This window comes from Corythoichthys intestinalis, chromosome 19 (genome assembly GCF_030265065.1).
Source record: "Corythoichthys intestinalis isolate RoL2023-P3 chromosome 19, ASM3026506v1, whole genome shotgun sequence".
Classification (NCBI taxonomy): domain Eukaryota; kingdom Metazoa; phylum Chordata; class Actinopteri; order Syngnathiformes; family Syngnathidae; genus Corythoichthys; species Corythoichthys intestinalis.
Window position 1 is genome coordinate 22235 of NC_080413.1, and position 26742 is coordinate 48976.

A 26742-nucleotide genomic window follows, 5' to 3' on the forward strand; every position below is an offset into this window, starting at 1 on the left:
ACCATGTGGAGCGGCTTCTCGATGTCCGCCGCCGTGGCCGTGGGCTCCAATACCTGGTGGACTGGGAGGGTTACGGCCCAGAAGAACGGTCCTGGATCCCTGCTCGGTGGGTGTTGTCCCGTGAGCTCATCCGGGATTTCCACCGTGCCCATCCCGGGGCTCTTCGTCGTGCGCCAGGTGGCGCCCGTAGGGGGGGGGGTCCTGTTAGGTCCTCTTCCCCTTCCTTTTGAGACATGCCCACCTCCAGCAGGTGTGCATGTTTTTACTTGATTACAGGTCAGACGAGTGGAGCGGCCACACCTGAGGGCAATTAACATCAGCCAGCTTTAAAAGCCAAGCAGACGCTCCACCTCGTCGCCCGATCAACTCGTCTGGTTCCACCGTCAGTTGTTTCTCGCATTGCTTTGATACGTACTCCTGATCACCGGCTCACGACTTGTTTTTTCTCTCGCCCCAGGACCTGTTCTCTGCGCGCCCCTTGTCGGATTCCACGCCTGCCTCCCTCCGAGCTCCTTTGCCTCACGCCAGCTCAACTACCCCGAGCCAAGTCACCAGCCCTCGCCACATTCTTGTGATCATCAATAAAAGATTACTCATCTCACCCCTGTGTGTCTGCTCTGGGATCCCCTCTTGCTCACGCAACCCTAACAGCTTGGCTTTTAAAGCTGGCTGATGTTCATTGCCCTCAGGTGTGGCCGCTCCACTCGTCTGACCTGTAATCAACTAAAAAACATGCACACCTGCTGGAGGTGGGCATGTCTCAGTAGGAAGGGGAAGAGGACCTAACAACTTTTCTCTGGCCCATTTCTGGAGTTTTGTGTAAAATGTAGGGCTGTCAAACAATTAAAATTTTTAATCGAGTTAATTACAGCTTAAAAATTAATTAATCGTAATTAATCGCAATTCAAACCATCTATAAAATATGCCATATTTTTCTGAAAATTATATATATATTCTGTAAAATAATTTGTTGGAATGGAAAGATAAGACACAAGATGGATATATACATTCAACATACGGTACATAAGGAATGTAGTTGGCATTTCACTCTACTGTCATTTAAATCTGTCTATGCTGTCCTCACTCCGAAGCGTCTACTTTTTCCAAAGCTAGACAGCTAGTGAACGACGCCTTAATAATCAGACTTCTTCCTTTTTCATCTGATTTATTAATAAAATGGCCTCAAACCACTGTCCTCTTTTTTTTTGTAGTTTCACTACGGTCTAAAGTACACAAGCATTGCATTAGCAACAACGTTAGCTTAGCACGTTATACAGGTTCACTAAACATAAACAAAAAGCGTCTCATACAAAAATTATAACATTTCGCTTACTAACATAATATGTACATTCTTTACAACAACCATACTTACGGACAAATCTTGTCCAAGGATCATATATATGGGGTCAGATGTTAAATGAGTGTGTGTACTTATGAGACTAATCTGACCCATAGAGTTTCCTGTTAAATGAGTGTGTGTACTTATGAGACTAATCTGACCCCATACCATATAAGCACAACATTACAACGTAGGCATCAGCCCGAGACGTCGTGCAGCCATATTGAACTGGCAAGAAAGCAATAAACAATGTCGCAAAGCGACCACAAGAGTTCGCTGTTAGACAGCACAAAAAACCTTGGTGTAAAACTTACCAAAAGGCAGAATACTGTCTGAGCGGGACATGTGCGTTAATTGCGTCAAATATTTTAACGTGATTAATTTTTTAAAAATAATTACCGTGCGTTAACGCGATAATTTTGACAGCCCTAGTAAAATGATAATGATTTCATTTTTTTCTTCATTCTCCTCCTTCAAGATTTTTCATTGTAAGCAAAATAATTGAAGGTATTAGTACCAAAGCATGTGTAGTTGCAATCATTTTCTGGGAGAAATAGAGCATTATCTGACAGAATTGCAGGCATGCCAATACTTTTGGCCAGGACTGTATACAGTATATACATATTGAAAATAACTGGTCTCGGCACAATTCTGCAAGGGTTTCTGGAGTACGCAACCCACAGGAAGTGAAGCGTGACCGACAAGAATTGTGACGCAAAGAGTCAGTTTATTGACACGGCACCAAAAAGGTACTTGTTGTAGTATTTAGGAAGCAAAGCACAGCAGTTGACAGGCAACAAATTATACACTTGACAACATTAGCTCTTTCTTTTTCTGCAATGGGCGGCGACAGATGTCCAATCCGTTCGGAACGGGAGGTTCGTTCCACCGGATTGGAAGTCTGTCTCCGTTAGTGGCAGTTGATAAATAGGCAAATGATGTACCCAAGAGCTATTTATGAGTCAATAAGTTTCATTTTTGCAAGTTCCAAATGACCTTTTATTAATAAACCTACTAAATAAAGTGCAACACTAAAAATACATATATTTAATACCTTAAATCACTAAAATGAGCAACTTTCAAATTTTCTGGAAACATTTTTGCTTCAAAGTTTTTTTTTTAAAAAGCCAACTTTGGTTAATTCTATTTACTCTTAGTGGTTTTGTTTGTTTGTTTTTTTATAATTTAAACTCATGTCTGAATGACATTTCTTACATAATTTAATTAATTAAAATTTTGGGCAAAAATAAAAAGTCATCAAATAAGTGCTCCAAAACAATCAGTATGCATTTTCAAATTTCATTTGATAAATTATAAAACAATTTTTTAAATTAAATTTTTAATGTAGGCCTTCCCAAAAAAGCCTGACCAATGCGCAAAAAATGACAAACTATTCAAACACAAAATGTAAAGTTGTTTTTAAAAAAACACATCAAAAGTAAATTGAATGTTGTCATCCTGCTGTCCACAAGAGGGCAGTCTCCACACACACACATTCTATAAAAAAAAAAAAAAAAAAAAAAGTGTTTTAAAGTTGTGCAGACGTCTGATCCGTTCGAACAGGGAAGAGGCTGGCAGTCGTCACTCCCGGTCCAAATAAATTGGACGTCTATGGCAACCAAGGAGTTAATATGAGCCCCAATCCAAAGCGGTCTGACCCGCTTCCTTCCCTCACCTTCGACCGCTTGTGCTTGATTGGAAATCTCCGGAGCGCGTTCAAGTCAAATGAGGAAAAGTCAGCGCTGGCGAGGACGCACAAAAGCATTCCCCGGCTACAGTGATGTTTCCCTGGCGAAGCTCAGAGAAGCTTTTTGCTTGACCTTCTCCTCTGCCGGCTGCTCCGTGCAAAGCTAAAAGAAACAAACAGACAGAAGATCCCTTTGGAAAGATGTCCAATCCATTTGAAGTGGGAGGGATGGCAGCGAATGAACGCGCGTCCGCTCATTCCCACTTGAAAAGGAACGGACGTCTACTAGCGATAAACTCGTTTCAATTAACGGCAGAAGCACGAAACGACCTTTCTTCGCCCCTGCTGAATTGGCCTCATGGCAGCCATGTTGGTAGGGGCCACGTACCCATCCAAGTCCATGCATTCACATTCAAATCAAATCCTAACTATCTTATTTCTAAACTGAAGTTTATTTTATCACGTTCAAAGCGTCTGCTATTTACTCATTAGCTGCCACTGGTGTTGCTAGACTTCCGGTCTATTTGAAGTGTGAGGGCTGGCAGTAAATGAACGAACATTCATTTAATTAGAATTCACTGAATTGGCCACCAATGTTGTTTTCGGCAGCCCTTTTCATTTTCGTTTCAGTCTTTTGGATGATAACACTTATTTGTCTTAGTGATATTTCAGTCATTTCAAAATGTGTTTGTCTTCGTCTAGTTTTTGTTGACAAAAAGTCAAGACTAATTTTGTCTAGTTTTAGTCGAATTAACAAAAAATGCTTTCTTCTGTAAACTCAAGAGTTTAAGACCACGCTTGCCATTAGCATTATCCTAATGCTAACGTGAGCATAGCAGTCAACGTGAATGCTATGCTAACGCCACAAGTTATATTTTGTGTGTAATGATCACTCAGCATAGACCTCTAAAGGCCCAGGCAACATTGCATATTCTCTCTGCCAAAGATAAGAAAACAAATCTTACCGTGTGTGCAAGCGTGGAGACTGGAGAGCAGTAGCACGTCATATGAGTGGCACAACCAGACACTGCTACGATGCAGGCTAACTACACATGTCACACATTGTGACCATGTGACGGACACTACGGCGCATTTTCGTGTCGCTGTCGTCTCGTCAGACCAAAACTGGCATTAGTCTCGTTATGTTTTAGTCCCCCAAAACACGTTTTTAGCTCGTTAATGACTCGTCATCGTCATGAAAAAACTGTTGACGAAATATTTTTGTTATAGTTGATGAAAGCAACACTGTCGGCCACCCTCTCACTTTTAATGGAACGGACATTTATTAGCACTAATTTTAATTGACGGCAGAAGCATGAAAAGACCTTTCGTCGCCCCTGCCAGCATGGCCTCATGGCAGCCATGTTGGCAGGGGCGACGTTTCCATCCAAGTCAAGGCATTCACATTAATATCAAGTGCTAACTAGCTTATTTCCAGTGGTGGAATGTAACCAAGTAAAGGTACTTTGCTACTGTACTTAAGTACATTTTTGTGTATCTACTTTACTCGAGTAAAATGTGAAGTGGTACTTTTTACTTCACTACATTTTACAGCACGTATCTGTACTTTTTACTTCTTCCCCTCTACCACTACTTTGCAAACTGTCGCCTGTGTACTGGGTTTGTTTTCTTGTTTTTCTCATTGTGAATTGATAGTTTCGTTTTCATGCCTCTAGCACAGGGGTGGGCAAACCGGTCCTCGAGGGCCGCAGTGGGTCCTGGTCTTTGTTCCAACTGACCCAGCACGGATAGTATAACCAATGAGGTTTCAGCAGAAATGAGAAGCACCTGACTGCAATCGACTGATTGCACTTGTAAAACAGCAGATTGGTGAAAATGTGTCCTCTTAATGGGTTGCAACAAAAAACCGCACCCACTGCGGCCCTTTGTGGAATAGTTTGCCCACCCCTGCTCTAGCACAATAGATAAGCCCCTTGCAACTATACCGTAAGTGAGCACTAGAGGCAGCAACACGACTACAAGCAAGACTAGTCAGGTGAACAAGATATTGACCAATAAAAAACAACACTGAGAGCAGCGCGCCCTCAGATGGGTGCTGCACACTATTGTACAGTAGGTGGCGGTACGCACCTGATAGTTGCTCGCATGTTCATTGAATTACAATTCATAGAATCAGCCATCCTCCCACTTCAAATGGAACAGACATCCATTAGCGATCATTTCAATTGATGGCAGAAGAGTGAAAAGACCTTTTGGTGCCCTTACCAAGATGGGCTTAGGGCGGCCATGTTGGTAGGAGCGACATCCCCATCCAAGTCGACGCATTAAAATAGAAAATCAAGTCATAATTAGTCTTTAAATTTGATTCTTTTAAACTCATTATCCGCCATTGACGGCGCTAGACATCCGATCCATTTGAAAAAGGAGGGTTGGCAGCGAATGAACAAACTGCCAACGTTTTGTTTTCTTTGGAGCCAGCGGAGAAAAGAAAAGGACAAAGCGGGCGCGACGTGTGAAGGTCATATCCCGGGAGACTGTCTGCACGCTTACCGCCTGGCGGTCTTTGCCGATGTTGACGTTGTGCCGTTTGAGGTCGGACTTGATGAAGGCCGTCAGCACCACTCCCAGGAAGATCCAGGCGCAGAGGAAGAGGTTTCCCGCTAATGGCTTCTCGTAGTCTGTGGTCAGTTTGCCCTGAATCAGTGTGAAAATCACACCAAATATCTGCGTGCACACAAATTCAACATTAATGTGGGTTTTTAATCAAACACATACAGTGGTCCCTCTACTTACGAACGTTTCTACATACAGAATTTTCAGGTTAAGACACACCGCTACCAGAGTTTACCGAAGGTAATGAAGGAGATAGTGCCTTTTCTCGTAGGCACCGTCTAACTGCATTATTCGAACACAATATAATGAATCAGGGAATAGTATCTTTTCTCGTATTTACCGATCGACTGTTTTTATTACTCTAACACACCCAATATAAAATCAATAGCACTTACACCAAAGTTTAAGGAAAACAAGCAGAATATAGGGCATAAGACCTACATGACGCCTTCTTATCACGGAAGCTCAATGTGTGCGTCATGCAACTGACTGAGCAAGACTGACGCTGACATCTACAAGCCCACGTCTGCACTGTCAACTCTCGCAGTCAGTTCTCCCGGACAGCCCAGAGCAAATGGCGGGACGTCCTGTCCCAACAGAAGGAACACCGGACAACGCCGGATATCCAACTGATAACACGACTGACAAGACTCCAAGTGCCCCTTTGACACTGAGGTGGCAAAATCCACAACTCTTGTTGCCCTGACAACAGAAACTCCCGAATCCTCCTGTCAAATCCACAAACAGACAATAGTTCTAAACAACGTGTAAACACACCCTCTTTTCTGCCCACAGCCCGCCCCGCGAGAGCTTTCAAGACTGAATGTTTAACTAATCCTTGCCATTTTTCTCGGAAACCTTTTGTTGACTTGTGATATGGTGACCTTGGATCCTCGCCCGGGTCCCTCTGTGCTGTATGATTGCTGTCGACTATTGTCAACTTGTGTTTCGAAGCCTTTTTCCAGCTCTCAAAATGGAGTCAGTACAAGGGGTTAAGACGAAAGTGAATGCGCGGAGTTTGGCCTTTTGGAAGGGATGAAGGAATCCCTCCAGCCCGGGTCATTGGAGCTGTGCCAGCGCGGGTCTGACGGTTCGGCTGGCGTGATTCCGGTCCTGGCGCTCGCTCTGGCGGACGGGGCCACGCCTGCGGTAGCCTGCCTCTTAATTCACACACTCCTCACTTTGCACTGTAAATATCTTTCACTCCGGCACCTACATACTCATTCATTCCTCTGGGCAGAGTTGGGACGGGGCCATACAGTCCCGGCCCGGCTCCCCCTACACCAGACATACCCATAGTCCGGCCCGGGGGCCAAATGCAGCCCGTGGTCAAATTTTATCCGGCCCCCAGGCTCTGTCATAAAATCAATAACGTCTGGCCCACACACAGACTTAATAATTTGGTCAGCAGTACTGCTACCAGCATATGAAGTGGCTTACACACTAAATGCTGCTCCTCATCTACCCACTAAAAGGCAGCAGCACTCTAAGCAACATTACCCCGTGTGACCCTTTAATTCAGATTTTCTAAAATGGCGACAATCAATAAAAAATAAAAAGATAGTTGATTGCGATGGCCGATGCTTCAAGGATAGGAGGATATTGGACCATTTCTTCTCTAAAATAAGCAACAACTGTGTCTGCCCCGTTTGCAAAGAGACAGTCGCTGTTTTCAAAGAGTTCGATGTCAGGCGATATTACCAAACAGGACACGCTGACATGTACGACAAGATAACGGGGAAGATACGCAGCGAGAAATTGAAGCAACTTGAAGCTAGTTTAATTTTACAGCAGCAGTATTTCGCAAGAGCCCGACAGTCCAAAGAGAACGCCACAAAGGCTAGTTGCGAGATTGTTGAAATTATGAATTTTTAAAAAGTAATAATAAACCAAATGTGACACACAGAATGGCTTGCTAAAATGTATTTAAATATATTGTTCTATGTAAAGCCCGTCAGCCAAGGTCGGCCCCCTTTGCAAAACGTTTGGACACCCCTGCCCTACACCATTATACACCAAGGTTGTGGGATGGATTGGACCTGTTTGGGGGAGTGCTCACGGTTACCTCGTCACGGCTGGCCAAGCCATTCCTGCACCTTTTTTAACGCACCACACACATCATTCTCCACGGGGGAGCTCCGGCAAAGGGCGGTGGGACGGGCGGCTGGGTAGAAATTCCATGCAGCGGTCCCACTGCCAAGCCGAGCTCTCCTATTTTAATGCATACATTGCACTACCCTCCCCACAAAATCCTATCAGGGTGCTGGGTAATGGCTGCCAGCCGGGGACCTGCCAGCCGCAGTAATAGGGTGGTAGGTGGGTCCCACACTTTCTCTCTATGGCATGGCTCCCGGTGCGTGGCCTCCCCTGTGCCTGGATTGCCAACTGCGAGAGTGGGGGGAGGTCAGGGCTCCGATCTCGCGTCGCCCTGCGGCAGCTCCTCGGCGTTTTACTGCTTCCACCTTCCCCTCTCTAATCTGCCTGGGTATCCGCCCTGCGCTCCATCGTGGGTCGCTGGCTGGACGCCGGTGTATCGGCTGGGTGTCGCCTGCTCCGGCGGGGAACCCTGCCCTGTCCTGGCCTCGGTGGGCTGTTGGGGGTCACGTGGCATGCTGTGCCGGTTGGGGGGCTGCGGCTGTGGCTCGTAGGCCGGGTGGGCGGACGGGGTTGGGCGTTGGGTTGGTGATGCGTCGCCTCTTCCCATCCCTGAAGGCTGGTTGATTGGGGCGCGGGTGGCCCGGGGGAATACCCTGGATCCCGGGTTAGTGAGGATGCCTCCTTTGCTGGGCTGCGGGAGGAGGGATAGGCTGCGCTGGCCCTTCCTCGCCAGGCTGGCTGGGTGGGGGGGGGGGGGGGGGTTGTGGCCCAGGGTTGGCGCTCGCGCGGCGTCTACACTTCTTTGCATGGCTGTCGCGTGTTTGGTGGGGCTCGCGCGCGGCTGGCTATGATTGGGCGCGCTCGGGTGGCGGGTCCCGGTGCCGGGACATGGAGATGGGGCGGCGTGGGGTCGACTGCCGACGGGCTTACACTCACAAGGGATTCACACGATTACTGGTTTCTAGATGACTCCGCCACCTTCTTTCCCTGGGCAACAGGCCCCTCCACACGGTGGCAACCGGAAATACATCTAGCTGACGATAGCACCAACATATTCATAATTAGTGTAGGCGTTCAGTGTATTTCTTGTTGTTGTTTGTGTTTTATTCTCTCTCTCTCTCTCTCTCTCTCCTTCTTTTCCCCCATAACTCCTTCCTGTTCGCTGCTTTGTCATAATAAACGAGGTATGTTGAATGATCACAATGGGAGTATGTCATACTCTCAATGTGAAACATTAAAGTGATCCTCTAGTTTTAAGACAAGTAATTCTTAAAAGATACATCTTAGTATGAGTTATAATAATTTGAGACTAAATCACTCTTAATGTTTTCGTTTTAATAAAATTTGTAAAATTATTTTAACTGATTGTTTGCCATGGTTGTTGACGTCGCAGTGCTGTGACGTCACAAGTCCCGCTGCCGGACTTCAGCGTGTCATTCATTAGCTATCCCAACATGTCGTCGGTTCGTCCCTTCCAATTTGAACCAGAGCGGAAAAGTGAAGAGCAGGACAGCACTGTCGGTCGTTCACAAGACGAGCAGCAAAGGCGAAATGCAGAGCAAGAAATACTTGATGAGGCAAGAGTTGGGCTAAACTTCAGGTGTACTTGCGGCAAGTGCATCTCGATGACAACGGAGCGAGAGAGCGTATGCAGTCGGAACTCAGGTTTTTGTCAGCAGATCTTCAAGGTGAGTTATTGCGTCATCAAACTCATTCCAATATAATTATGTAGATTGTTAGCATCCAGAGCTGTCGTGTGCTTTACATACAGTACAACCTATTCCAATATAATTGTGTAGATTGTTATCATCCAGAGCTGTTGTATGCTTTACATACAGTACAGGCCAAAACACCTTGGCATACGTGCCTTTTTATTTTCATGACCATTGACATTATAAACTCTCACTGAAGGCAATAAAACTATAAATGTGTGGCGAGCTAGGGAAGGAGGCGGAGTATCAAACCCCGGAGCTAATCCGCGTTGTTTTATTGACATTTTGACTGCAAGAAATAGCAATGTCTGTCTGGCATGCGACCCGCGGAAGGTAACGTTATTTCCAGCTGTTCCCTTCACAAAGTAACCCCCCCCCAACCACACAACGTGCCAACATAATTTCCGCCGGTGAATTCTGTTATAACTTGCTACTAATGCACACGTGTGAATTGTGTACTTAGAAAAAAGGTGAAATAACTACAAACGTGTAATATTCTAGTATCTTCAAAGTACCCACCCTTTTCTCCGATTACTGTTTGGCACTCTTGCCATTCTCGCGATGAGCTTTCAGAGGGAGTCCCCTAAAATGGATTTTGACTTCACATGTATGCCATTCCGGCGTTGATGATAATTTATTGCTTTATCAGTGGGGTTGGGACATTTGTGTTGCATTGAATGAATTGCATTGGACGTGCTTTGATCAGTTTGAGTGGCAGCATCACTCATATTAGGTGAATACTGAACACACACACACTTACTGCCTGATGAACTGACAGTAGAGGTGAATTATTAGCTTCCTCTGTGACTAGCGGTACGGCCGAAGGTTCGCCTCCCGCTGTAGCGACAGGAGCGGCCTGGGTGCTTAAGAGGGCGGCCAGAGTATCTCGTCTGTCTCGCTTCATTGCGCGCATTTCACTCGATATCCGAGCAGGCTGAGGCTTCTTGTGCGGAGAAATAGTTGGAACAGCATTTGGTTTTAGTCTGCGCTTATATCTAGCCACTCCGGTGAGATCTTTCATTAGTTGTCGTCGACTAAAATCCTCAAACGCGGTAGAAGACAAATGGCGAAAACAAAGCCTTGGTTGTTTGGGAAGATTTGCTTGTCTACAGGCATTTTCCCAAACCTTTCTCCTCTTCTTGTCAACAGGAAATTTGTGGAGACTCGCATCACTCTCCTTGTTTCCATTTGACTCGAAATTGCATCCATAAGCAGCACATCGTGTCATTTTACTTCGCGAGTTAAGCCAGCAATACACAATTGTTGTACACACGCAACACGATTGGAAAAATATCATCTACGTCATCAGTCCGCGCCCGCAGAACATGGCGCCAACTATCGGTCAAAATATGCACTAAATATTATAAAATATTGCCATTGATTTAACATTTTATGTGTTTCTAACGACATATTTTAATACAAGAAAACAATTGTGGTTTGTTAGAGCCAACATGTCTTTAAAATCGAGGATCACTTTAAAACTTTTCAGACCATCTTGACACTAAGACTTCCATTCTCCGTGTCAAACAGCTGAACAGGACAAGATTTTATTTCAAACAAAACAAAACAACAAAAAAAAAGAGGTCAGATTCCTTCAGTAAAATAGCTGCGCTGCCATTGGCTATTGCCTAGCATTCCTGGCATCCAGTTGGCTGAGAGAAACCTCTACTGTGTGTGTGTGCGAATCTCAGCATCCTCTTCATTCACCCCTTGTGTTGTGAAAGCTTTACATGAGTGTGTTAACTTTTATTCTTTATTTTTTTACATTATGCACAACTCTTGTTGCCATATGTTTATTGTACAATATCTCATTGTAAGATGTATTTGTTAGATGTTTTGATACATTATAAAAGATTTAGGTCTCAATTTTGGTACAGATGAGGCCATGTACATGGAAAACGCATCTCTACTTACAGAATTTAATTCCCGAAAGTAATTCCAGAACCAATTAATTTGGTAAGTAGAGGTACCACTGTAGTCTTAATACTATACACATTTTTGGTTACACTTTATTTGACAGTGGCGTCATAAGACCGTCATAACTGTGACATGACCTAACCATTAGCATTAATATATGCTTAGGACAGATGTTATTTATTTTGTCACTAGCGCCATTTATGTCCAGTCTGCATCTTTTACATCCATTCAAAAGTTACAAAATTTGCTAGAAGACACTTGATGACATCTATTAAAAGCATTTACGAATGCTCATGACAGTGTCATGTCATAGTAATGATGGTCTTATGACACCACTGTCAAATTGTTACCCATATTTATTTTATAATTATCTAATTTTACATAAATTATTTAAAAAATGATATTCTTTTTATGCATTTTAAAATGTTATGTTTAAATAATTTCAAAAAGTAAATAAAAGTAAATGTCTTATTTAAAGTAATATTTAAAATAATGTTTAATTCATCCATTTTAATATTGTCAAACAGGAAAAAAGGCAATAGTCGGTCTTATTTTTTTGATTAATAAAGGGAAAAATAAAATATTAATGTGTTGTTTTTTGTTGTTTTTTTTTAACTTCCATGAGGGAACCTTCCCAGGGGATTAATAAAGTAAACTGTATTGAATTGAGTTTTCAATATTTAAAATAATGAGACCTAGATACATCTTTTGCAACATTTCTATTCGTAGGTTCATATACCGCCGGTCTTAATGCACAAATCCGATTTGTTTTCTTGTTTTTCCGACTCGAGTGGGGCATAAACTTGATGATCTGTATGGGACAGCTCTCATAAAAGTGGACCATTTCAAATCCGATCTAGTTCACTTTCAAATGTGGTTCAAATCCAATCTGGGTCACATTTTTTCAAGAAAGTGAATGCGGTCTGAACTGCCAAGCAGGACATCTACACCACACGTCTCACTTGCAAGGCTGTCACAATTGTGAGAGATGTGACACACCCAGCGCCCAACTTTTTCAGCTTGGTGCCCTCTGGAAGTTGGTACTGGAGCCAGACAACTAGCAGTAGACTGACAAACAGCTTCATCCACCAGGCCGTCAGGATGTCGAACTCCCTCCCTTGCCTCCCATCATTGACTTCCACACATACACACGCAGAGCACTTTAATACTACTACCTCATAAGAACTGCTTGGGCCTTGCAATACACAACAATGGACTGTCACTACATCCCTTCATTATTATTGTTACGATTAGTCCTTTTGTCAGTTTTTAACTGTCAAGTTTGTGTTCCAATGTTTGTATGTCTCACTTATGTTCGTCCTGTGTAGGGCTGTCCCAAACGACTAATTTTCTCCTGATTAGTCAGCCGACTATTTTTACGATTAGTCGACTAATGTAATATATATATATATATATATATATTTTTTTTTTTTTATTTTTATTTTTTTTTTTTACTAATTTAATAATGAACTTTTTTTAACCTTAATCAATTCACTCAAAAAAATTTGGAACACTTAAGTTCTTTATTAAAGTAGAAATAATAAACATAAATATCAATAATAAATCACAAACAATGAGATCAAATGCTGCTGGCATTAACTAGTGCAAAAAAATGTAAACGGAAACACATTGACTTCACCTTTTTAACAGGAGTCAAAACAATTCTTACTTCTTTTTGTGGTATGTCTATATTGTTCTTAATGTTAAAATGAATTGCAATCGGCCTCATGTCCAGGACAAACAATTTCAGATTACTGGGTGTGAGTTCAGATGCTCTTTCTGGTGTGCATTCTGCATTTTTTGGGGAGGGGAAATACTTTTGTTTGTTTTACCCTGAAAATAGATAAAGCAGAAGGCATACTGAAATTTTACCACAATTATTTTGAATCAAGGCACACATAGTCATAGTAACAAGAATTAAATATATAGTATTAATTTTAGAGTATACTCCTATATGTATATCGTCAATAATACAGTACTTTATAATATAAAGTAATTAACATTAGTGCAGTCATGGATTATAGTAGGCAGGCCAGCGCTGTGTTTCCGTATATATTTTTATTACACCAAGTATACTTTTATATATATATATATATTTTTTTTTTTTTTTTTTTTTTTCCCAAGTGGCAGCCTCCATGATCCTAATAAATACAATTTGCATGCAGTGCACAGAGATGTCGAGATATACAGCTTTTGGTAGCAGAAGCAGAGTAGATTAAAAACAAAGTACGTAGCCGACGTGCTACCGTGGTATGAGAGCTCAGCTTGGCAAAGAGACACACAGTGGCACCCTCCATATAGTCCTTGAAATAATTCCAGGCTCTGGCCGTTCTGGTCCGCTTTTTTGTCCTTATGCCGCTTTCACCACTTGAATGGCGAGCGTCCGCCATTCTAAACTTTATCCACATGTACTTTTTTTTTTTTTTTTTAACCCGTCGACGCATTTACGTCATCGATGACGTCGACTAGTTGGGACAGCTCTAGTCCTGTGTTATGTGTTTCATAGGGATAGAGAGAGATACACAATTTTTTCTTTGTATGACCTGCGCATATGAAGAAGATGACAATAAAGCTGACTTTTGACTTTTGAAGTGTCCCAAATCGGATTTCATGCAGCAAAGAGCGAGAGGCACGGACCACGGCAGCGATGGAGCTGCACATTAGCGCTAGAGTCTCGCATGAACTCAGATTTTAGGGAAGAGGCGGGCTTGACAACAGTCATAAAAAAAATAAAGTGGGGGTGAAGGTAAGGCTGAGAATGCTCGCTTTTCTTTCTGTGCGCCAAATGAGCTATATTTCAATATTGCTAACATGGCTGAGAGTCGGGGCAAACTGCCCGTGCGTCATGCACGCACAGTGCATGGATGAGTTCTATATTTAGATCAACTTTGAATATAAGACTGAACGGGGATTATTTATTTCTGTTTTGTTTTGATGCTTCTGCGCACGCGGTTCAGTTTGCTCAATGCGTGTCTGACTTTGAGTTCGTGCACATGCGTAATACTTGAACGGGCTCAATGGACATAGGCAGTCTAAACGGGCACGCCAAAAAAACAGAAATGACAAAAAAATCGGAATTACGCATTAAGACCTGCGGTACGAACCTAGCCTAAGTGACATCGGAACATTTCCAACCTGCGCCGAAGTGTTGAGGAGTCCGGACGAGGTTCCCTCTGACTCCGGGTAGGTGATCTCCACTCCAAACTCAAATCCCACGGGAAGGTAGCCCGTCATGAAGAACCTGCGACACCAGTAACATCCGCTCAATGGGTCCAAACGGAATTTGACGTCCAGCGCCGTCAAGGAGTTGAAAACCAAAATACTTACCCGAGGAGGCCTCCCGTGAAGAAGACCAAGTAGATGTTGTTCAAATCTAGCGTGAAGGTGAACACCACCATGCTGGCAAAAGTTAAGACGTTGACCAACAGCGTGGTCAATCTGGAACAGAAAAATTCCCATTTTTCTCTCCCACGAACGGTGACGGACGTCCATTTCATTTGGAGTAGGGAGGTGGCCTAGCTAATAGTCAATATTGTCCAATGGATTCTACCGTTTTCATTTTATAACGCTGTAAATATTCTTTTTATTCATTTTAAAAAAACTTTGTAGGAAAATAGTCCACTTTTACATTGTACTGCAGTAAATATTCTCCATCAAAAATACTTTAAATAAAAGAAAACCGTAATTATTCTGTCAATGTATTTTTGACAGTTGTGATTTAAAAAAAAAAAAAAACAGAAAATAATCTTTACTTTCCCCTTTGTTCTCATGTGCCGCCATTGACGGTGATCCTAATCCAAATGAATGGAAGTCTACGGCCGAAAATGTGCTCGTGACCCACTTGAAGGTCTTGGTGTGGTCCAGCCAGAGGCCGCAGAGGATGGAGCCCACCATGCCGGCCACCACCAACGTCAACCCGATCCTCCCCGCATTCAACTCTTCATTCTGGACAAAAAAAAACGCAAAAGTCAAGGCACGATAACATCCGAATCATTTGAAGCGGAAGGGCTGCCAACCACCAATACGAGAATGAGAGCCACAACAACAACAACAACAAAAATCCACATTTTGAATCAACAATGTCTGAAAAGAATTCGACAAAATAGTTGTCAATTCAATTGTTAATCGTTTTATTGTGGATTGATCGCTTGACGGTGGCGGCCTAGTTTTACATCATCATTTAGTTAGTAGTGCCGGAATCTGACCTTTTAGCCAGGTCGCCGGAATCACGCCAGCCGAACCGCCGGACCCGCAATGGCGCAGCTCCGACGACCCGGGCCGGCGAGACTCCGACAACACTGCCAAAAGGCCAAACTCCACACGTTCACCTTAGTCTTAACCCCTTCTACCGACTCCATTTTGAAAGCTGGGGAAAAAAAGGCTCCGAAGCACAAGTTGACAATTTATTCAGGTCGACAGCGATCCAACGGCAAGGCGAAACAGAAATAGACTCAGGCGAGGAAGCAGACTCCTTCCAAGGTCACAGTGTCACAGGTCAACAAAAGGTTCCCGATAAAAATGACAACGATGCGTTAAACATTCAGTCTTTTTGAAGGCTCTCGCGGGGCGAGCTGGGGGCAGAAGAAGGGTGTGTTTTTGGGCGTTGTTTAGGATTACTGTTTGTTTGTGGATTGGAATGGAATGGAATTAGAGTAATATAAACAGTCAAACAGTAAATACCAGAAAAGATACTGTTGCCTGATTGATTATAATTAGTGTGTTAGAGTCATACAAACAGTCGACCGGTAAATACGCGAAAAGATACTTTTCCCTTCAGTAGGTAGGAAACTTGTTGGGGCGTTGTCATTTGAAATCCACGCCCTAGCAATAACAGCAGACGATGCATTCCATTCTATAGGCATACTGTATACGGAGACGACGCCATTGGCTGACGTTGACCAACCAGACTTGCTTCCGAGAAAAATCCACTCTTTTTGCATTCTTTGTCAAATGACCACTTAAGAAGAAATAAGCTGCCTGCTTGACAGCCACATTGTAGCTCCTTCTTACCGTACATACGCAATCACATGCTTTTACTTTAACATTGGTGCCTTAAAACCGTAGAGCTGTGCGATCGAGGCCGCGCATTACTTTTGTGTCTGCAGTTACATCGGATCATTTGCCCAGTCCAAATGGACGTCTAGCGCCGTCCGTGGCAGACGATGGGTTAGACGATGGGTTAACAAGGAAGTGACCGGTAAGCATTTTAAGCCTTTCGGACCCTTTCAGACTCGTGTACTGGTACCAAGTCTTAAATCGGTTCATTTCCCAATGGCGACATCGTTATTTCACCTCGTCTTACTGTTACTTTGTGACGGCGACAAAACGAAAAGAAAAAGGGTAAATATTTGCATTTTTACTTTGAATTTTGTATTTCTCTTTTCATGGAAAAAAAATATTTTCTACATTTTTAAAAACTGTTGACCTACTGTATTTTCTTAACTATAAATTCCACCTAAAAGCCTTCAATTTTCTCTAATACCAACAGTGCACTTTATAAACTGATTGTTTATATATTACGGTAGTTAATCCCAGCATGACAGTCCCTTTAGAGCAGCTCCAGCTAGTGGATGCATAACGCAACCACTACTATTACTACTGCAGTGCGTCCTATTTATGAAAATAACTTTCAAAAAGGCCACCAATTGAATGTGCGCCCTATACTGTGGAAAATGCGGTATTTGAAGGCCTCAAGTTGTCTTTTTAGTTTCTAAATTAGAAAAATATTTGAACCACAATCAATATAGGGGGGGAGCAAAATGATCACGCCGAGCCAGATTGGTCTCCCCGGCCGCCGGGGCGCTATATTGACAGTAGATGGAATTCTACAGGGTCCATGTAATGGTTACCTGTTACCTCATAGCACGCCATGATCATCTGGTTGAGGATGGTGGACACCGAGTAGTAGGCCCCCGTGGTTATGCCTGCGCAAAAACGGAGCGATGAGGAGCGGCGACGCGGAACGAGCGTACGGCCGGCGGGGCTCACCGTAGCTGAGGAGCAACAGTCCGAAAGCTTTGTTCTTCATCAGGTTGACCACCGAGCGCCGGTACGAATAGTCCTCGGGGGTGCCGTCGGGAAGGACGGCCCGGGCCTGGCTGGGCGGCAGCGGCGGACGGTCCTTCATCACTGTGGACCGGGAATAGTCATTGACCCGAAGTCCAGCGCTGTCGTTACCGCTAACAGCCATCATTTTAGGTCACTTCCTTGTTCATTTTAGGGTACTTAAAAGGTCTTTTTGTCAGTTTTAGGCCATACTCAGATCACTCCTTTTAATTTTGGGTCACTTCATGTACGTATTTGGGCATTCCAGGGTCACTTCCAATCAAATTCTGGGTCACTTTCTATTAATCTTGGGGCAATTCCAGGAAGGTTTTTTTTTTTTTTTTTGCCTTTATTATGACTAAGGCTGCAGCTATCGATTTTTCAAGTACTCAATTAAACAACGAATGAGTTATTTAGAATAATGGAGTCATCGGATTATGAACATTTAATGCGTCGCGGAATAAATTTTAGGAGTTGTAAAACAAAGGCTTGCACTTTCAAAAGAGCATTAAATGTGAACCCAAAATAAAATTCCTGAGGGTTTTTTTCAAACAATGCAGAATTGCACTTTCATTTCACAAGCGCAATAAAATGCATTTCAAAATAAACATGAGCATAGCCTCAAATGGTGTGAAAAAAAATTGATGAATGAGGATCGAAGTACAACAAAAGAACAATTGGCTAACTTGCATAGCAAAAGTCCGCTAGCTTAAACACTATAAAATGTCAACGATGATTTTTTTTTTTTCTTTTCAAACAATGCTCTTAACAAATTGTTCAAATACACATTCCCACAAAACTCTGCATTTATTCACAAGAATTTTTAACGGAAGAAGCTCTTTGTCTGTGTTTCCACTCGGTCAGCTTTGATGGAGATAGGCCCCCTATTAATCGGCCCCGCGCCCCGCCAATATATTATTAAATCTATGGTTTGAGCTAAAATGTGTGTTTATGCACTTGTAATTTAGTTTGGAGGCATGTTTATGAGTTGTTTTTGTGGGAATATGGGTTTGATTGATTTGTAAAGAGAATTGCAAAAAAAAAAAAAAAAAAAAAAAGTTAGCATTTTATTGCATTTAAGCCAGTCGACTTTTGCTATGCAAGTTTAATTTGATCTATTAAATTTACATATCAATTTGACTAATTAGGCATTTAAACTCATTTTTCTGTTCTTTTGTTGTATTTAGATCTTAATTTTTTTTAAATTCTATTTAATTTGAAGTTGAGGTATTTTCATTTGTTTTAAATTATGTTTTAAATAATGTTTTGCATTTATTGCGCTTGTGAAATGAAAGTGCATTTCGGTATCATTTGAAGAAACACTTTGCATTGGATGTGGATGTTAACATAAATGTGATTGCAAGCATACGTCTCCTAAAATGATTCTGCGACGCATGAAATGTTTGTTGTCCGATTACTCGATTAATTGAACAAATTCATCGATATACTTCAATAGTTGATAGCTGCGGCACTACATTTGTGTATCGTGACAACAGTACCACTAGTCCAAATGGATTGGATGTCATAAGAAGGGCCTACTTGTTATGTCCCGTTTGTGTTAATGTAATACGTCAATATTGGCTGGGAAGCGGCTCTTCCGGTTATTCCTGTCTTCTTGACGAGTCAAAATGAGGGCCCGTCTGTGGCGGCTTATATTACATTCTACACCTGCAGCTTCAAAACTTTTTACAGCTAGCGAGCAGAGTCATCGGATTCTTTCACCCCAAATTTGATTGGCTTTTTTATGGAGACCAATAAGAACAAAAGAGCTCAAGTTTAACCCTTTCTAGGGCACGCATTGAACACATTGGCCGTTAATGACGGCGCTCCAATCCGTTCGGTTTAGCAGTACTGTCGTCACAATACTAATGTTTTTGAGTCGATGTGGATACTCCCAAAAAAACACCACATCATTAACAGCTTCACTACGATTCTTTATTTCGAATTTAAAAAAAAAAAATTTTTTAAACACACACATTTTATAAATAATAATAATATGAACAAACCAAATTGCTACGATACCCTGAAAAGCTGTCAAACGCATATTTCCAATGGGTGTGAAAGGGTTAAAACAAATACTATGTACATAAGATAAACTCTATGTAAATAGATTTTTTTTTAAACTTGTTCAGTGATTCTCCATTGGTGGTCATTATTTTTGGCAAAAACAACTTACTTGGATTGCTTCAAAATGAACAGAAAGCAACCCAAAATGTACTGAAAGGGACCCAGAAATCAACAGGCAATGACTCAAAATGTTTGAGAAAATGCCCGAAAACGAACGGAAAGTAAGCCTGAAATGTTCCAAAATGAACAGGTAGTGACTTGAAATAAAAAGACACGGAAATGCCCTTATTTGACCAGGAAATGACCCAAAATGTAAAGAAGGTGACCCCAGAATGCCCTAAATTGAATAGAAAGTAACCCAAAAATCAAAAAGGACAGCACGTGACATGAAAATATCCTTAGATGACCAGAAAATGATCCGAAATGTAAAGGAAGTGACCCCAGAATGCGCCAAAATCAAGCGAAGTGACCCAAGATCAACAGGAAGTCCCATGGAAATGCCCTAATAATCAACAGGAAAGGGTCCAAAATGTACGGCCAGAATGTCCGAATGGATCGGACGTCTATCGCCATCCTAATTAAAAAAAGATTAGACTGTCTATGGAGTTAAATAGGAGCGAAGGCGAATGGGTGCGGATCCGGCGCCAGGGCGGGGCAACGTACCTACGACGGTGAGGATGAAGAGCACGGTGGAGAAGGCGGCGGTGCCGTAGAACATGACGGCTATGTTGTGGGCCGTCAGCGCCACGTCGTCGGGCGTGTTGGGCACCAGGACGGGAGGCAACAGGAAGCCGATGGCCACGCCCAACTGCGGAACACAGCGAACGCTGAAATAATACGCATTGTCACATTTGAATCTCAACTTTTTCATATTTGACTTTTTATCGAGATAACCTCCCGTGATGTTTTGCATTTTTATATTTTAATTTAATGACCATTAATAGATTGTAATAACACGTTTTGTATTTCTTATCATTATTTTCATATTTTAACGTAATGAATTTAAAGGAACACTGGGTAACTTTTCAACCTTTACCAAATAATTTCATAAGATTTGTGATGATACTTGGACTGACAACTAGTTGAATGACACCTCCTTTATATCTTGAGGGTCTGTATCGCTCTCTAGCACTAATGAACTTTGAGGAGGGTGGCAGGAACCCAAAAAAACCACAAAAGTGCTGACTGCTTTACGGCATACGTCACTTACCCCTTTCATTATAAAGAGGGAAGTCGATGCAAATGCTTTTGCGTCAATTCTGCAAGGTGGCAGAGCAACAAAAGAAAAGGAAAGGGAGGCTACCAGGGTAAAAGGACACTTAAGAATAAACATTGGGCAGGGTTAGGGTTAGCTGGTGTTATTTATTTTATATGTCATTTATCATTGATCTGCATGTTTTCCTCAAGTATGAAGTTTCTGATGTTAAATTGAGTGATTTATTAGCTGTTGAAAACTTGCAGTAAATTTTAAAAAAATTAAGTTGCTATTTTGGTCAAAAACTCATACGATATGTTAAATATCGCCATTGATCCTGAAAATATAGGTGATCATCTCTGCATTTGGTGATTTTTGTGCATCCAGTGTAAAATTTGAGGCTTTTATAGCCATTTTAAGTTAGGGTTATACTTATATAAAAAAAATAATGAATCGGGATTTTATAAGGGATCCAATCAATTTTTGGATGCCGCTGCTCACGGAGACTCTTATATGGCTAAGGTGGGTGTCTGTTTTGGTTTTAAGTCGGTAGCAGCTTTAGTTTTGAAAATATTTAAAGTTTTTAAAAATAGGCCCCCTACGAATCGGCCCAGTTTCCCCTGTCATGTCAATAGGTTATGAAGTTACCTAGTGTTGCTTTAACGTGATTGCGATTCTAATGTTTGGCGTTTTGATGTCATTTTTGCATTTTAACTCGATAACTTTGACGTTTCTGACGTGGTACGTTTTGTTTCGTCGTTATCATGTTCACATTTTACCACCATGTTTTAACATGATCGCCGCACGATCCAAATGTTGATGTCTATCGCCGTCAATAGCAGCCAATCTTAATATGTGAAATCAAGCCGTTTAAACAATGTAGGGATGTTGTTCCCCACCTGAGTGTCAATATGCCAAAGTTATGTGTAGGTCAATGTAAAAATGGCTGATTTTTAAAGCGACTCTGGTTTGAATTGGGGAGGAGGTGTAGCACGTCACATGAGTGACACGAGCAAACACTGCTAAATGCTCTCTAACTACACGTACAATCAAAAAAATATCACACTTTGTAAATTTATGACAGAAACTAACAAATTTTTATCTCGTTCTCATGTCGTCAGACAACTGGCATCCATCTCGTTATGTTTTAGTCTCCCAAGACACGTTTTTACCTCATCACTGTTATGAAAAAAATTGTTCATTGATGCAATAATTTCGTTATTGTCTTTGTTTACAAAAAAAAAGATAAATTTTAAGAAATTGTTTTAGCACTTCAAATCTAATCATTATGACAAGTTTTAAACATATTACTGTCCCGCCGAATTATTTTTTAACAAGAAAAAATGTAGACGCCCAATCCATTTAAAAAAAAAAAATAAAAAAGAAAGAAATGCTTGTCTTTATTAAATGCTTCATTGAGTGAGACAACTCAATGACACTTACACACAATGAGTTGCCACAGAAACTGTTTAACAAGTTAAACGATGATTGACACCTGCGGCACTTTGAAGCTTCGGCTTCCAAGCATCTGTGGCAAGAAACAAACCATAGATTTCGTAACCTAGGATCAAACATTAAATGTCTGTCAATCATCGTTAACTTTAATAAGCAACTCCAGTACACTGCCTGACAATCAAAGAGCAGGAAGAGGGAGGAAGGGAGAGTGCAATTACGCGATTTGCTCGCGACGGCTCATCTGTATTTATTAATTGAAAAAAAAATCCACAATGGACCGAGGGCGTGAAGTAGCGAGGGATCACTGTACTTTCATTATGTTCAGACTTAGCATGTGAAAACAGGTCAATGTGAGTGTGCCAGTCCATTTTCCCCCCTCAAACACACGATTGACTGATGACTGGACCCCCCCCCCCAGAAATACAACATGCCGTCACCTCTGCCCCCTTTGAAGTCAAGGGATATTAAAAGTTTTTTTTTCAGCCAGAAGACGTCAATGTTGTGGAGGTGGGGAACGCACCACTAATTTTGCTACTCAAAGTCCGACCTGCATCAGATTTAGTAACATTAATCTGTGTGAATTTCTCGAACTCGAGGAGGAAGCTGCGTTGAGGGAAATATCCTCCTGTATGTTTTCTACTTTTAACGTTAATTAAACTGTAAGAAATGTAAGGATTACTCCCTTCCAGGGAGTTCATTGAAGATTTACAAGTTTGTATTTTTTGTGTACGTTAATATAATTTGTGTTCAAATATTGCAATTTCAGGAAGTTTTCAAAAATGTTTCTGTAGTCGTTTGTGAAAACAAAGGTTTAAATTGAACGGTGTATCACCTGAACCAATACAAATGAAAGTTAGTATAAGTCAGAACAGGTTTATTTTGCATCGCCCCTACCAAACGTTGAGAGCAAACCTCCGCCCTTGGGAGTAAAGAGGAATGACGAACTGCGCCTCCCGCATGTCTCCGCCTCCTCCTCACCTGGTTGCCGAGGACGGCGGTGGCGCAGGCGGTGGAGACCTCCTTGGGACCGAACCAGACGGAGGCGACGCGCGAGGGCAGGCCGAGGATAAAGATCTGCGCCACGGAGCAGACCACCTGCGCCAGCATGGTGACGGGGTAGAGGTGCTGACCCACGCTGGCGCACTTGAGCCAGGCGCCGGCGCAGTTGAGGCCCGAGCCCAGCAGCGCGGTCAGGCGCAAGCCGCGGCGGTCCAGCAGCCAAGTGGCCGGGAAGATGAGCGGTACGTAGGCCAGCATGTAGACGATGGACAGCCAGTCCACCTTGTCGTTGCCCACCCGGTAGAAGCGCGTGAAGACGTTGGCCAAGATGCCGTACTGGATCCACTGGAAGGCGTTGACCAGAGAATACAGGCTGAAGACGGCCAGGACCAAGAAGCGCTGCCAATAGAGCTTGGTCTCGGCGGGTCTCGCAGCTTCCGCGTCCTCCTCCTCCTTTTTCTTCTTCAGCATCGCCTCGCCTTCTTCGCCCTCCTCCTCGTCCTCCTCCTGCTGCCGCGGCCGCTCCGTCTCACCGACGCTGCAGGCTTCCTCCGGCTTGGGTCGCAGCTCCAGCTCCGGTTCCGGGCTGATGCCCCCGGGCTCGTGCTCGGAGCCGGCGTCCGCGCGAGGATGCTCCTGCACCAGCTCGCCCGCCACCATCGCGCGCAAACTCGCCTTCCTTTTTCAATTTTTATTTTATTTTACTTTAGCGCTTTAAGCGGAAGCGGAGCCCCGTGCTTCTTCGACGCCTCCAGTAAGCAGACAGCGGAGGTCCGCCTTTATGCTTTGTTGTCGGGCGGAGGATGGCCCCACGCCTTCTCGGCCAATAGGAAAGCAGCAGCCGTTGACACTCAGCCGCTGACGTATGCGGCACCTTGACGGCGATAGACGTCCGACGCGTTTTAACTTGTGTGTGTGGGTGGGGGGCTGGAAGCTGCGGCGACTCATCATGTTTCGCTGCCATTGACGGCAATAGACGTCCAGGTGGTCCAAATGGATTGGACGTCCGTTGCCGTCAATGACTTTTTTTTCTTAAAATGTATAATAAGCTTAAAAAATTAGAATTCTTTCTTTTAATTCAAAAGATACTTGTTTAAAAAAATAAAAAAAAAAAAAGTACATTTTGAATTAAAAATTTAGCTTTTACTTTAAAAACTTTTTTTTTTTTAAGTTAATACATTTTGAGAAAAGATTGGCTGCCATTGATGCTGATAGATGTCAAATCCATTTACACTGGGAGATTTGGCATGAGGTAATGAATGACTGCTTATTCGCTGGCAGTCCTGCCACTTCAAATGGATTGGATGTGGTTTGCATGTTGGCTAGAGGAAGATGCCACAAAATAATAAATCACATAAAAAAATAAGGACGAGCGGCTGCTGTGAATGGAATTTTATCATTAGCGGTAATGCGCTAATCCTAATCTTGGAGCCGACTCCACCTATAAGCCTCCTGATTGGCTCGTGTATGAGGAATCCTTTGAGTGTGTCCGGCACGGGCCACGCCGTAGTTTTGGTTTTCTTTCAAGAGCCATCTGGCAACTAGGGCTGCCGCGAAAAACATTCTATAGGGTTCTCAATGGCTGCAATTCACAGCAGGAGATGTTGAAGGAGACAGTATCTTTTCTCGTAGTAACTGTTTGCATTATTCTAACACACTGAATATAATCAGTCAGGGAATAGTATTGTTTCTCGTATTTTCTGTTTGACTGTCTATATTACTCTAACGCACCCAATATAAAATAAATAGCACTTATACCATAGTTTGAGGAAAACAAGCAGAATATAGGGCATAAGACATACATCATGCCTTCATATCACGGAAGCCCAACGTTTGCGTCACGCAACTGACTGAGCCAGATTGACGCTGACATCTACAAGCCCGCGTCTGCACTACCAACTCTCGCAATCAGTTCTGGCGGACAGTCCAGAGCAAATGGCGGGACGTCCTGTCCCGACACAAGGAACACCGGCGAATGCCATATATCCAACTGATAACACGACTGACAAGCCTCCAAGAGCCTCTTTGACCTTGAGGTGGCAAAATCCACAACCCTCGTTGCCCTGACAACAGTAACTCCCGAATCCTCCTGTCCAATCCACAGACAGACAATAATCCTAAACACCACCCTTCTTCCTGCCCACGGCCCGCCCCGCAAGAGCCTTGAAACGACTGAATGTTTAACTAAGCATTGTCAGTTTTTTCTCGGGAATCTTTTGTTGACTTGAGATATGGTGATCTTGGATCCTCGTCTGGGTCCCTCTGTACTGTATGATTGCTGTAGACTCAGAATAAATTGTCAATTTGTGTTTCGATGCCTTTTTCCAGCTTTGAAAATGGAGTCAGTACAAGGGGTTAAGACTTAGGTGAACGCGCGGGATTTGGCCTTTTGGCCGGGTTGACGGGACTCGCCGACCCGGATTGTTGGATCTGCGACAGCGCGGGTCCGGCAATTCGGCTGGCGTGATTCTGGCAATCTGGCTAAAAGTTCAGATTCCTTCAATGTCCAATCCATTTGGACTACAGGGGACAAAAGAACGTCCGAACAGATTGCCAACGGCAGGCAATGATTTTAAATGGGGTGACTGCCTTGGGTACTTCCTGAACATGGGGGATATCTTCCTGTATATTCTGGATCATCATCCTGTTGCTTTTAGGTCATTTCCTGTTCATTTGTCACTTCCTATTGATTTAGGGGTATTTCCACATCGTTACCTGTTAAAGGGGAAGTTCAGAATTTTTGACATGAGGCTTAATCTTCGAGTTAGCGGGGGTTTAATTAGTCTGTGGAATTGATGTCAACAAATTCCGTGCAGTTAGTCAGTTATTTGTTAGTTTCAGGGCTCTGGAGTGGCTAAGCTTGCGTGAGTCAATGGTGCCCGCTTAGCATGCCAATAAAAAAAACGATATTACTACGATGATCCATGCAATCAATAGTGTTGGCTATGTTTTCAGGATAACGTTCTTAGAACTTACCATTTCATGTCAATAATTGAAGTATGAACAGCAACATTTGAGTGTTATCAGATTGTTTTTTTTTCACCGCAGAGTGAGCACTGTCTATTGGGGTCGCATTACGCATCTGAGAAAATAGTCCTGCTTTAGAATGAAATGAAATACGGCAGTTTGGTGTGACATTGTTTTGGCCGCATGGGTATTTCGAACAATGATTTGCATTTATTTGACTGTTAGCTCGCCTATTCTCATGCGTGCATATGTTGTTGTTTTTTAAATGGCATTGAAGGAATCTGACCCTTTAGCAAGACTGTCGGAATTACGCCAGCCGAACGGCCGGACCCGCGCTGGCACAGCTCCAACGACCCGGGCCGGCGAAATACTGACAACCTGGTCAAAAGGCTAAACTCCGTACGTTCACCTTAGTCTTAGCCCCTTGTACTGACTCCGTTTTGAAAGCCGGAGGAAGGCTTCGAAACACAAGTTGTCAATTTTTTCACGTCGAAAGCGATCAAACAACACAGAGGGACCCAGGCGAGGATTCAGGGTCGCCATATCTCAAGTCAACAAAAGGTTCCCAAAAATGACAACCATTAGTTAAACATTGCCTTTTTGAAGGCTCTCGCGGGGCGGGCTGTGGGCAGCAAGAAGGGTGTGTTTGGCCGTTGTTTAGGATTATTGTCAGTTTGTGGATTGGACA

General features: G+C 43.0%; 1 protein-coding gene across 1 annotated transcript; it reads right to left on the reverse strand.

Annotated features, from left to right (window-relative positions):
- Positions 1 to 1969: 1969 nt before the first annotated feature.
- flvcr1 (FLVCR choline and heme transporter 1) lies at positions 1970 to 23990 on the reverse strand. The gene is made up of 9 exons (XM_057823475.1): positions 23067 to 23990; positions 20102 to 20246; positions 17315 to 17455; positions 17183 to 17250; positions 15168 to 15271; positions 14654 to 14764; positions 14462 to 14567; positions 5538 to 5711; positions 1970 to 3189 (listed from the first exon to the last, which is right to left on the reverse strand). Exons 1-9 carry the CDS (start codon positions 23745 to 23747, stop codon positions 3112 to 3114), a joined length of 1608 nt encoding a protein of 535 aa, XP_057679458.1. The 5' UTR covers positions 23748 to 23990; the 3' UTR covers positions 1970 to 3111.
- Between the last annotated feature and the right edge of the window lie 2752 nt (positions 23991 to 26742).